The sequence below is a fragment of the Chiloscyllium plagiosum genome, chromosome 17 (assembly GCF_004010195.1).
Source record: "Chiloscyllium plagiosum isolate BGI_BamShark_2017 chromosome 17, ASM401019v2, whole genome shotgun sequence".
Lineage (NCBI taxonomy): Eukaryota > Metazoa > Chordata > Chondrichthyes > Orectolobiformes > Hemiscylliidae > Chiloscyllium > Chiloscyllium plagiosum.
Window position 1 is genome coordinate 59,953,771 of NC_057726.1, and position 13,689 is coordinate 59,967,459.

Sequence of the window (13,689 nt, forward strand, 5' to 3'; positions counted from 1 at the left end):
TGCGCTAACTGTCCTTGCAGGAGCATTGCAATGATACTTGCCAATGTGCCATGAAGTCCAGAAGTGTACTGCAAGTGGACTGGAGTTGTGCAATGATGTGGTGAGGCTGGCAAGTGTCTGAAGCCAAGGTCGGTGGAATGGAGTGCTAGTGGCTGGCGTACACTGAACATTCTGAGATATTGGTGCTTTTGTCCAATATGGACAAGCTGGAATAACCAGGTACTTACTTTGACTTTCACGTTGGGAATTCTTGATGTTGAGGTTCTTGTGGCAGGTGGTAAATTAGGAGCATGCCTGTTATTTTCAGTCAGAGGGTGGTATATGTGTGGGCGGCACGGTGGCACAGTGGTTAGCACTGCTGCCTCACAGCGCCAGAGGTTCAATTCCCGCCTCAGGCGACTGACTGTGTGGAGTTTGCACGTTCTCCCCGTGCCTGCGTGGGTTTCCTCCGGGTGCTCCGGTTTCCTCCCACAGTCCAAAGATGTGCAGGTCAGGTGAATTTGCTAAATTGCCCGTAGTGTTAGGTAAGGGGTAAATGTAGAGGTATGGGTGGGTTGCGCTTCGGCGGGTCGGTGTGGACTTGTTGGGCCGAAGGGCCTGTTTCCACACTGTATGTAATCTAATCTAATCTAATCTAATCTAATATGTATGGAATGAGCTGCCAGAGGAAGTGGTGGAGATTAGTACAATTGCAACATTTAAAAGGCATCTGGATGGGTATATGAATAGGAAGGGTTTGGAGGGATAAGGGCCAGGTGCTGGCAGGTGGGACTAGGTGGGTTGGGATATCTGATCGGCATGGACATGTTGGATCAAAGGGTCTGTTTCTGTGCTGTACATCTCTATGTACATTTTAACTAGTCATAATCCCACTTAATAGGCATCTTGCCACTGTCTAGCAAGACTTTCACTTCAATGCCCAGAACTTAGTTGAAATAGGTAGCTAATTCTTTTGACATCGAGAAAGATCTCATTGGACTTTTCATATACATCCTCCTAGAATCCTCACCATAGCTTATGTCATTCAAGGTTCTGCCCCCTGCTTTTGCAGATTGGCGGCTTCTGTCTCTGTATTGGTGACACACAAGCTGTTCACTTGCACATGGCCGATACTGAGAGTTGAGAGTGTGGTGCTAGAAAAGCACAGCAGGTCAAGCAGCATCCAAGGAGCAGGAGAATTGACATTTCAGCCAAAAGCCCTTCATCCTGATGATGGGCCTTTGCCCAAAATGTCGATTCTCCTGCTCCTCGGAAGCTGCCTGACCTGCTGTGCTTTTCCAGCACCATATTCTCGACTCTAGCATCTGCAATCCTCACTTTCCCCATACAGAGAGTTGTCATGCTGGTGGTTTCTGGCTTCGACAACTGATCCTAATTGCACAAACCAATCAGCAAGGGGTTAAGCTTGCTCTCATACCATCCACCCACGGTGCTGTGGCATCTCAGACATCTTCCCCCATTTTAATCCACAATACAAAATAAAGATAAATAAAATGAAGTGGTCTGTACATGCATCCACCCTGCTAAGAGATTAAACACTTCTTCAAAAATGTGTTTCGTAACATGGTAAATAACACAAAAACTGTAAGACTTATGCCCACTCATTGCATCCTTCCCTATTACATAATCATAAATTTTAGTATTTCTTAAACCTTTAACGCATTCAATTATTTTACATTTGGGACAATGCTTCTGCGATCACATTATCTTTTCCAGCAATGTGAATAAATGCATTGAATGGTTGAAACATTGGACTCCATCTAAATATATCACATTCCAAGTTTTAAACTTTTCAATGAATGGCAATGTATTATGATCAATGCAGATTAATGTGGCTTTGTTCTCAACTTCAAAGTGTTGAAGAATCACTCATAATCCCAAAACCTTTTTTTAACAATGAAGTACTTTGTCTGATATTGGTTTAATTTCTTATGAAAATACCCCAATGCCTTCTCTAATCCTATCATATTGTAACAAGATTGCACCTACCCCCAAGATGCCAACACCAATTGTAATTTTAAAATATTTTTAGGAGGTGGTCAAAGGAATGGTAACTTACTTAGTAATCAATTTATAGCTTAAGTACCTAACTGCATGGTTTCTTTAGTCAATGTCATATTGTTTGGTAATGCATGGGAAGAGCATTTATTAAAACTGTCTTCAGTTTCTCAAAGGCTGTGTGCAATTCTGCTGGCTATACCACATTTGCTTGTTTCTTTAACAAATTTGTTAAGGATATAGCTATCATGCTGAAACTTACAGTAAAATGCATATATATTTTAAAAATTTGATTTCCCATTCCGTTGCTCGAGGTAACACTTGCCCTTGTCCTACACTACATTCTAAGTAAGTTACCATTCCTTTTATGGATGCATTTTTAGCTAAAAAGCTTAAACAAGCACTTCTAATTTCCTTACATGCTCTTCCCATGCTTTACCAAACAATATGACATAGACAAAATAAACCACGCAGTTAGGTACTTCAGCTACAAATTGATTTGTAAGTCTTTATAAAGTAGCCAGAACATTTTTAATCCAACAGCATAACTCGACATTGGTATAACCCAATTTGTATGCCAAAAACAGAAGTCTATACAACCCTTGATGTTAATGCTGTTTGCAAATACTCATTCAACAGATCGATCTGAGATGGGAATGAGGTACTGCCAATCTTATTGATATTCTTCTAACTGACAGACTGGGTACAAATCTGTTCACATGACTATATTTTATTTTCTGTAGTCTATACAGACTTTAGTTGGTCCATTCAGTTCAGAAACCAATACTCTTGGTGAGTTCCAGCTATTTTGACTAGGTTCAATCAAGTGATTTTCCAGTATGTATTGAAACTGTTTCCATCTCAACTTGTTTCTCTGGACGCACCCAATAAGAATGCTGTTTTATTGGAATAGACTTTCCTACATAATCCCTAGCTAATGTAGTCCATCTAAGTATATCTCTACACATTACCTTATACTTCTTAAGTAGTCTTATAAGATTCTCCCATTGTCCTTGCACTAAACTGTCTAACTGACCCAGTATTTCTGTATTGCTTGAATTATAGAAAGTTCATGTGAGAACTGTTCACTTCTCCTTGTATATCACTCTTATTGTCTCTATCATTCTCCATATTGTGTCCTCCACAACCACCTGATGAAGGAGTGGTGCTCTGAAAGCTAGTGTTGTGTGATTTTTAACTTTGTACACCCCAGTCCAACACCGGCATCTCCAAATTGTGTTTATGGAATTGATCTATAGCCGTAAGATTATGGTCCATTAAATTGATTATGGACAATCTTTGAAGATAAAAAGACAAATGTGGATTATGTGTCCACATTTCTAGAAAGAGTTACAGGAGCATGTAAAGTAGCACAATAATATTTAAAGATTCCATAAAATGAAAGAATAGGCAACAAACATGGCATGACCCAAATGTTCCAAGCAAACAATAAAGTATTGATATTTTGTCTTTTCAAGGTGAACCTCTGAAAACAAAATTCAGTGGTCCATACTGGTTAAGATGGTTGTAAAATTATTTACCTGATAGCTACTCCTGATCATATGAAGAAGAATCAGTTATGTCACACAAACATGTCAAAACAATATCAATGTAGAGAAGGGGATGGAGGGAGCAAGTGTGCGAAGTAGGAAGAGTAATGGAGAATGATAGAGACAATAAGAAATAGGAGAAAGACTCAACGGACAATCAAGGTATTTTTCAATGTATAATTTCAGTTACATCACACTGTAAACGTTTGTTATAAATTCTGTGCCTTACAATTGTGTCCTCCACAAACATCTGATGAAGGAGCGGTGCTCCGAAAGCTAGTGTGCTTCCAATTAAACCTGTTGGATTTTAACCTGGTGTTGTGTGATTTTTAACATTAAACACAATAGTTTAATTTAGGGAATCTTTGATAGCAAACAGCAAAAGTTCTAAACCTTGGTCTCAATCCTGTAGATTTTCATGACAATATGTCTCAAATACAGTTTTGAGAGTTTGAAGATCTCTCTCCAAAACCCCTATGATTGCATGCATTTGATTTCAACTATGTGATACCTAAAATGCTGCTAATGCACTGGAAAGCTTTAGACATAAGGTAAGAACCTGATCAGATTGTACCTCAATCAGTTGGCCATTACAACTATAAAAAGCAGGAGCAGATTAGGGCATTCGACCAATCGAGTCCACTCCACCATTTGTTCATGACTGATATGTTTCTCAACCTTATTCTCCAGAGTTTTCCCTGTAACCCTTACTCCCCTTACTAATCACAAAATTATCTATCTCTGTTTTAAATACTCTCAATGACTTGGCCTCCACCGATTTAGCACCCTCTGGCTAAAGAAATTCCTCCTTTCTCAGTTTTAGTGAGTCGTACCTCACTCTGAACCTATGACCTTGGATCCTAAGATCAAGAAGAACAAAGAACGTTTACAGCCCAGGAACAGGCCCTTCATGCCTGAGCCGATCCAAATCCACTGTCTAACCCTTTCACCCAATTCCTAAGCATCTTTATCCCTCTGCTCCCCACCTACTCATGCATCTGTCCAGATGCACCTTAAATGAATCCACCATGCCTGCCTCTACTACCTCTGCTGGCAACGCGTTCCAGGCACCTACTACCCTCTATGTCAAGTACTTGCCACGTATATCCCCCTTAAACTTTCCACCTCTCACCATGAACGCGTGACCTCTCGTTATTGAATCCCTCACCCTAGGAAAAAGCTTAACTCTATCTACCCTGTCTATACCCTTCATGATTTTGTAGACCTCAATCAGGTCCCCCCTCAATCTCCTTTTTTCTACCGAAAACAGTCCTAACCTACTCAACCTCGCTTCATAGCTAGAACCTTTCATACAGGCCTTTGTCCTCGTAAACCTTCTCTGCATCCTCTCCAAAGCGTCCACATCGTTTTGGTAATGTGGCAACCAGAACTGTACACAGTATTTTAAATGCGGCCGAACCAAGGGCTTGTACAATTTTAACATGACCTGCCAGCTCTTATATTCAATACCCCGTCCGATGAAGGCAAGCATACCATATGCCTTCTTGACCACTCTATCTCCCTGTGCAACCACTTTCAGGGTACAATGGACCTAAACTCCCAGATCTCTCTGCTCATCAACATTTCCCAAGGCTCTTCTGTTTACTGTATAGTTCGCTCTGGAATTAGACTTCCCAAAATGCATCACCTCACATTTGCCTGGATTGAACTCCATCTGCCACCTCCTTGCCCAACCCTCCAGTCTATCTATATTCTCCTGTATTCTTTGACAGTCCCCTATGCTTTCTGCTACTCCACCAATCTTCGTGTCATCTGCAGACTTACTGATCAGACCAACAATGCCCTCTGACAGATCACTGATGTATATTACAAACAATAGTGGCCTCAGCACTGATCCCTGTGGAACACCACTAGTCACCTTCCTCCAATTCCAGAAACTCCCTTCAACTACTACTCTCTGTCTTCTGTTGCTTAACCAGTTCTTTATCCACCTAGCTAGAACATCCTGCACACCACATAACTTCATTTTTTCTGTTAGTTTACCATCCTAGTCTCTCATATAAGTGGAAACGTTTTCTCCATGTCCATGTCTCCTCTGTGCAGGCCTCTGAATATCCTGTAAGTTTCAAGCAAACTCCCCCCTCCATTCTTCTAAACTCCATTGAGTACAGGCCCAAAGTCCTCAATCGCTCTTCATATGATAACCCCTCCTCCCAAGGATCATTCTTGTGAACCCGCTCCAACACCAGCGCATCCTTCCTTTGAAAAGGGCCCAAACCTTTCACAATATTCCAAATGTGGTCTGACCAGAGCCTTATACAATCTTAACAATGCTCTACTCTAGTATTCTAGTCCTTTTGAAATGAATACAAAAATTGCATTAGCCTTCTTAAATGCTAACCGAATATGTATGCTGACCTTAAGAGAATCCTGAACGAGGACTCCTAAGTCCCTTTATGCTTCAGATTTCCAAAGCCTTGCGCCAATTAGAAAATAGTCCACCTCTCTATTCTTCCTATTAAAGTATATAATAAGTAAAGAAAACTTTTAATTTTTCCACAACTACCTTAGCTTTTATTGCTGTTAGAAGAATAACTTCTGGAAATTGGGTTAGTATGTCCATTTTAGAAGGATATAGAGGACTGGTGTCCTACTTTTTTAAATGATAGTCCTATGCAATCTACTAACACTTAACTGAATAGTTCTTTAAAATTGGAGCTGGTTAAATTACATGTTGAGCTTATTCTACTGCTTGACTTGTATATCATTCATAACATGATTTACAGAACTGCCTATGTCTCTGTGAAGTCTTCGGCAGCTAAAATAAGCATTCATAGTTGTCAAATTTTTGTCTGTGATATTTTACTTTTAATTTCTATTTCGATTCACTCTTACAAACCCAAAACATCCCTTGGGATTTCCTTACAACTTCCAGCATTCTGCATAAATGTATTCCACCTTGTTACTATGAAACTCTTTAACCTTTAACTTTCATCTTCACTCTCAGCACTTTCCTTTCTGACTTGAGCAGGAGATCTAGGAGCGTTCCAAGCTATTCAATCTTTTAATCTGGCTAAGTGACTTCCTGTCACTCTCCCACTTCCTTTGATTATGGGGTGATGAGAAAATGTTTAGTTTTATGCATCAGCTCAAAATCATCAGCACTACTGTTGCCTGGCTAGCAGTTCCAACCCTTTGGACTTCAACATGGCCTATCTTTATGGAAGTTAGAAAGGTTTTAAATCCTTCTAAGAGAATGATCAATCTGTGACCTTCGTGGTTTTAAGTTGTAATTCTCATATTCACCTGTCAAAATTGCTTTGTTTGACTCTTTCAGATTCGGTGTAGGTTTGCCAAAGCTGTTTCGTGAAATTCTGAAAACTTGCCTGTATGCCTCAGGACTGACTTATATGCACCCAGTTATTACACTTTTTTTAGCATCATTATTCCCAGAAACCTCCTCTGAAAGTCAAGTATAAATTTTCTGTGCTTTATCTGTCAAAATACACTAAATGGACAATATCCAATGTTCCTTTAGTCAATACGTTACTTTTTCAAAGACAAAGAACTCCTCTACATTCTTGTCCTCAAATTCTGGCAGGCCTGTACAAACTTATATGTTTGATTACTAAGTTTAGATTATAGCCAGGACTTTCCCCATCATCATCTAACAGTTATCTTTAAAAAAAATTGTTAAAAATTGAAATTGTTAAACTTTCAAAATGATGCTGGAGGAACCCCCAATGTCTCTGCATGATCATTTGAGAATGTATGCAGATACTCGAGTCCCACCCTCTGACACCATCACAAAAATTAAGAATGTAATCAAATTAATCAAAGTCCCAATTTACCTATCTGATAAACTTAGGTTAACAGAAAACACTAACTAGGTTTCTGTACTTAACAAGAACTACTATTTATTACAAGGCTCTAGCCACAGACAAACAAAAAAAATATGAATTATCAACATGCAACTCTACTACTGAAACTCTAACTCTGCTTTTAAGCCCCCAATAAACCAATAAGCCAATGCAGATAGGCACAAACATGGATGTTATTCGTGAAGCAAAAATAACTAGGCAAATACAATTCAATGGCACCACTCTACAGGGTTTGATTGTTTTGTTTCTTCAGAGGTTGTCTGACTTCTGGTCTCCTTATTTCTGCCTCCTTTCAGATCTAGACGCAGGGCAGTTGACACACTAATTGTTCAATCTTTCAGCCTCTGGTCCCAGGCAACAGCTTACAGAAACTGAGGGAAGAGAATTGCTGTCTATCTTCTACATTTTTATTACTTCACTGAAGAGAAGAGACCAAGAGAGATCTTGTTTTATTTGCAATTGGAAAACTTCTGCCTGTATTATTCAGGCATAAGTTATTCACTTCCTAGCAGCCAGAGTTGTTGCCATGTCAGTGGTTTCTGGCCACTACATCTGATCCTTATTGCACAACTAACTTACAGTCTCTGAATACTGCGCATACTTACCCCAGTGCCATAGTATCTGAGATATCTTCCCCCACAGCTTGAACAAAGTAACAGTGTAAACACAACTCATAGAGATCCAGTAACTCATTTGTAAAAGTGTAGCAACTCTTTTCATAGTTCCTGGTTTATATCAGAACTTTTCTCATTTTTGTGAACAAACCAAAATAAAGAAAAATATAAAAAACCAAGGTCTTTAAAGCTGTTTAGGGGAATTTGTTGACTGTACATTAGTAGCTGCGATTCCTACAATTCGATAGTGACCATAATTTAGAAAATATTAATTCAATTGTAAAATATTTTGAGCTTTAACTGATCCAACACAATTTGATATCTCCTTTACCAAGATTACAGCCATGATGCCGGTGTTGGATTAAGGTAGACGAAGTTAAAAATCACACAACACCAGGTTATAGTCCAACAGGTTTATCTGGAAGCACTAGCTTTTTGAAGTGCTGCTTCTACATCACCTGTGGCGGCACGGTAGCTCACTGGTTAGCACTGCTGCCTCACAGCGCCATAAAGATCACGTCCACTGCTCTGCCCTCATCAATCCTCTTTGTTATTTCTTCAAAAAACTGAATAACGTTTTTTATGGGTGGCACGGTGGCTCAGTGGTTAGCGCTGCTGCCTCACAGCACCAGGGACCCTGGTTCGAGTCCCACCAGGGGGTCTTTCTGTGTGGAGTTTGCATATTCTCCCATGTCTGTGTGGGTTTCCTCCAGGTGCTCCGGTTTCCTCCCACAATCCAAAGATGTGCAGATTAGGTAAATTGGCCATGCTAAATTGCCTATAGTGTCAGATGAGTTAGTCAGGGCCAAAAAGAGTGTAGGGGAGTCGGTCTGGGTGGGTAACTGTTTGGAGGGTCATTCTGGACTTGTTGGACTGAAGGGCCTGTTCCCGCTGTAGGGAATCTAATCTAATCTAATCTGCAGGACAAATCAGCATTAGTTGGAAAAAGTGATATACTGTGGAAGGAATTTGCCTTAGAAGCCCTCAACATTAACTCCAAAAATTGTGAAGTCTCATGGCATCAAGGTAAACATGTTGAATATCACATATGCCCACCCTCCAGTCCAGTGAATGAATCTGTACTCCCCATGTTGAGCTGCAACTTGAAAGAAGCACAGAGGGGGCAAGGGGACAGAATGTATTCTGGGTGGGAAATATCAACATCCACCACCAAAATTGTCTTGCAGCACAACCCCACTGTCAGCACTGGTCGGGTCCCAAAGGACATAGCTGCTAGATTGGGTCTGCTGCAAATGAAGAGAGGGAACTAAGAAAAAGGAAAAACATCTTGACTTCATCCTTACCAAACAACATGCTGCAGATTCACTTGTTCATGACCGTGTCAGTAAAAGTGAATTCTGTACAGTCCTTGTGGAGAACGAACCCTGCCTTCACACTGAAAATCATCTTCATTGTACTATATGGCACAATCATTATGTTAAATGGGACTTCAACAGATTAAGCAACTCAAGACTGCGCACCCATGAGGCACTGTGGGTCAGCAGCAGTAACAGAATTGTACTTGAACACAGTTTGCACTTCATGGTCCAGCACATCATTCCACGCTACCATTGCCATTAAGCCAAGGGATTGAACGAAGAGTGCATGAGGACATGTGAGGAGCAGCACCATACCTAAAAATGATGTGCAAACTCTGAAACTACAATACAGGACTACTTGAATGAGCTGAAAATGTGTTGCTGGAAAAGCGCAGCAGGTCAGGCAGCATCCAAGGAGCAGGAGAATCGACGTTTCGGGCATGAGCCCTTCTTCAGGAAAGCCTTTCTTCAGCCCTTCCTGAAGAAGGGCTCATGCCCGAAACGTTGATTCTCCTGCTCCTTGGATGCTGCCTGACCTGCTGCGCTTTTCCAGCAACACATTTTCAGCTCTGATCTCCAGCATCTGCAGTCCTCACTTTCTCCTCGAGGACTACTTGAATGCCAAATAACATAAGGAGCAAGTGATAGACAGAGCAAAGTAATTCCACAATCAATGGATCAGGTGTAAGTTCAGCAATCCTTTCACATCTAGTTGTGAATGATAGTGGACAAGAAAAGACTACGGGCCCTGACAACATTCTTGCAATAGTACTGAAGATCTGTGCTCCAGAACATGTTGCATATCCAGCTAAGTTGTTCTAGTACAGATACAACACTGGTACCTAAGAAAATATGTAGAAAACTGCTAGCTGTGTCCTGTACTCAAATTAAAGTATTCAACCCTGCTAATTACCACCACATCAATCTCCTCTCGATCAGCAGTAAAGTGATAGATGGTGTCATCAACAGTGCTATCAAGCAGCACTTGCTTCACAGTGCCTTGTGATACTGACATTAAATTACGACTCCACTTATTTAGCTCTTGATATCATTATAACCCATAGAATCAAAAAGTTGTTTAGCGCGGAAATAGATCCTTCGGTCCTACTCGTCCATGCTGACCAAACATCCCAATCTGATCTAATCCCATTTGCCAGCATTTCACCCACATCCCTCCAAACCTTTCCAATTCATATATCTATCCAGGTCCAAATATGGACAAAAGAGTTGAATTCCAGAAGTGAGGTAAGAGTGACTGCCCTTGATATCAAGGCCCCATTTAACCAAGTGTGGTATCAAAGAGCTCTAACAAAACTGAAGTCAATAAGATTTGAGGGAAAACTCTCCACTGATTGAAATCATACCTGCCAGAAAGGAAGGTGATTGTGGATGGAGGTCAATCAGCTCAGCTCTGCAGGACTTCTTCAAGTTCCTTAATGTCCTTGACTCAATCATCTTCAGCTGCTTCATCAATGATCTTCTCTCCATCATAAGGTCAGAAGTGGGGGTGTTCACTCAGGACTGTACAATGTTCAGCATCATTTGTGAATCCTCTGTCACCGAAGCAGTCAATGCCCAAATGCAGCAAATATCTGGAGATATCCAGGTTTGGACTGACAAATAGTAATCGCACTACATAAGTGTCAGTTAATGACCATCTCCAACAAGAAAAAAATCTATGCCTTGCCATTCAGTGGCATTACCATTACTGAATTCTCCCATTATCAACACCTTTGAGTTATCATTGACCAGAAATTGAACCATACAACCACCATGGTTACAAGAGAATGTCAGAGGCTAGGAATATTGCCATTAATAACTCACCACCTGACTTTTCAAAGCCCGTCCACCAACTATAAGGCATAAGGAGAGTGCTTGAATATTTCCCCCACTTTCCTGGATGAATACATCTCTGACAACATTCAAGAAGTTTGATATCATCCAGGAAAGGTAGCCTGCCTGATTGCCACCACATCCACAAACATTTGGTCTCTCTGCCACAGTCATTTTGTAGCAGTAGTGTGCACTATCTACAAGACGCATTGCAAAAATTCACCAAATTTGCTTCGACTGCACCTTTGAAACCCACAACCTTTAAATTTAAAAAGACAAGAGCAGCTACTACATGGGAACATCCATATCTGCAGATAATCTACAAAGCTGCAGTACTCATCATCCAGATTTTGAAATACTACACTCCTCCTTTAGTGTCTCTGAATCAAAATGCTGGAACTCCCTACATAATAGCAAATGGACTACAACAGTTCAGGAAGGCAGCTCACCACTCCATTCAAGGGTAATTAATGCTGGCCAGCCAGCATTTCCCTAATCCCGTGAATTAATTGTTTTATATTCCATTGCATTACAAGGGTTACAGTTATTACAAACATCCTTTTCTTACTTCATTTAATCTTAATGGCTAGATTTTCTTTGTCATAATACCTGTTCCTCAGATGCTGCCTGACATGCAATGCTTTTCCAGCACCACTCTAATCCTCTCCCTTTGTCATAATACTGTCAAACTAGCAGAAACTTGTAGTGTTATACATGCACTATTACACTCTTTCAAAGGGGATGCCGGTGAAAGTCAAATAAAACTCATTGACTGTTCAAAAAAACTTTACAAAAAGTTACATCTTGTTGAAAGAAACACAAGTTTAATGGTGAATTATCCTATTATGTTAAGTAAATCTCTGGCCCTGATTATTAATATTTAATTTGTCTTGTCATGTTAAAAATTCCAGAGATTTTTAAGCCAATTTAATATTTAAGTTTATTTTTTATGATTCTAATTAACCATTAATTCTGTTTTCACCATCAACCTCAAAGTTATTGGAATACTCCCATGACTCAGTACAGTATTCATTGTTCGAATTAACAGCCTGCCAATAAGAAAACCAGTTAGTTTATTATACATAATAATTGATATTTTTAATGACAATTTAATATCTAATTTCAATTAAGAATTAATATTGTATTGTTAGAAAAATGGTAACATTATACTTACTGATGCAAGCAGCTGCAATTAGGCGTTCTGCCAAATATGGCGTCATACAGTTTAAGAAGATAGGTTGCACCAGGTAGTTGCCAAAGGTGATGGCAATAATGGCCTGTGTAACAGGCTCAAAAATAAGTATGGATGTCCAAAGTTTAAGGAAAGCAACTAAACTACCAAATGATTCCAAAAGGTATGCATAGCCTGCACCAGATTTTGTGATAGTTGTACCCAGTTCAGCAAAACAGAGGGCTCCAATGAATGAGAAAATGCCTCCAACAGTCCATATAATCAGGGAAAGACCATAGGAGCCACAGTGGTTTAGGACACCACTTGGAGACACAAATATCCCTGAACCAATAATGTTTCCAACTAATAGAGTGATACCATTAATTAAAGAAATTCTCCTTTTTAGTTGCATTGAAGATCTTTGGGTATAATGGTCAACACCTTCTGTCGGCTTAATGTCTGCATTTAAATCAGAGGCATTATCATTATTGGATAGAACTGGCTGCATTTTGGCTTGTTCCTCATCCATCTTGAAAGATAATATCACAGAGAAGTGATAACCTAGAAAGACATAAACAAAGAAGTGACATGAGAATTTCAGAGTATTCTATATTATTTTATACATGCTATTTTGGATCACACTTCCATTACTCATCATCTGAACTTTTACAATTGCAAAATTGTAAGCAATTATTCTTTACTCTTATTTATGTTCTAAAACCAAACTAAATTATAAGGATGTAGAGAGAAAACTAGTCTTATGCCATGTACAAAGGAATCAAGAACACTGTAAAACTCTTACAACCATGAAGGATGTAATATTTTTTGCTAATCTCACTTTTACTAAATGCTTGTTAATGAACTTTGTCATTGTTGAAACTATTTTGCCCAGATGTTTGTTCCTCAGGATGCTAGGATGAATTGGAAAACTTAAATTTGATTTCTGGATTTATTCCAATTATTTGCTTATATTTTAGACTTCTACTCCCTCACCAACCCTACTAGTTGCCTGCCCACCTTCACATTCTCATAGCAACTTAAAGCTAACTACCCAATTTTCCTCATAGTCTGCGAACAGCCTAATGCTCACTCATGCCAACCCATGTCCTGACCTACCCCAATCACCCCTCATACATCCATGAAAAGTCATGCCAATCCTTTGCCATTAAATTCACAATGTCAAAACTCTCTGTATCCACCATGAACAGGAGTGAAACTGGTAGGTTATAAGCTTTGGTGGAAGGTGTAGAGTGGCAGAGATAGACTGAGTATGAGGTATCAGAAATGAAGATGGTGACACCTACAGTAGTGCAGCAGAGAAGGACTTTGACCTTCTTACTACAGTGTTGGGCATTTCTCCAG

General features: G+C 39.8%; 1 protein-coding gene across 1 annotated transcript in view; it reads right to left on the bottom strand.

Moving 5' to 3' along the window:
* The window catches only part of LOC122558545 (Y+L amino acid transporter 2-like), a 93,102-nt gene extending 80,357 nt beyond the window's left edge, over positions 1-12,745 (bottom strand). The window contains exon 1 of the mRNA XM_043707254.1: positions 12,331-12,745. Within this exon, the coding sequence (XP_043563189.1) occupies positions 12,331-12,739 (409 nt within the window). The 5' untranslated portion in view covers positions 12,740-12,745. The remainder of the gene's footprint in view (positions 1-12,330) is intronic.
* Between the last annotated feature and the right edge of the window lie 944 nt (positions 12,746-13,689).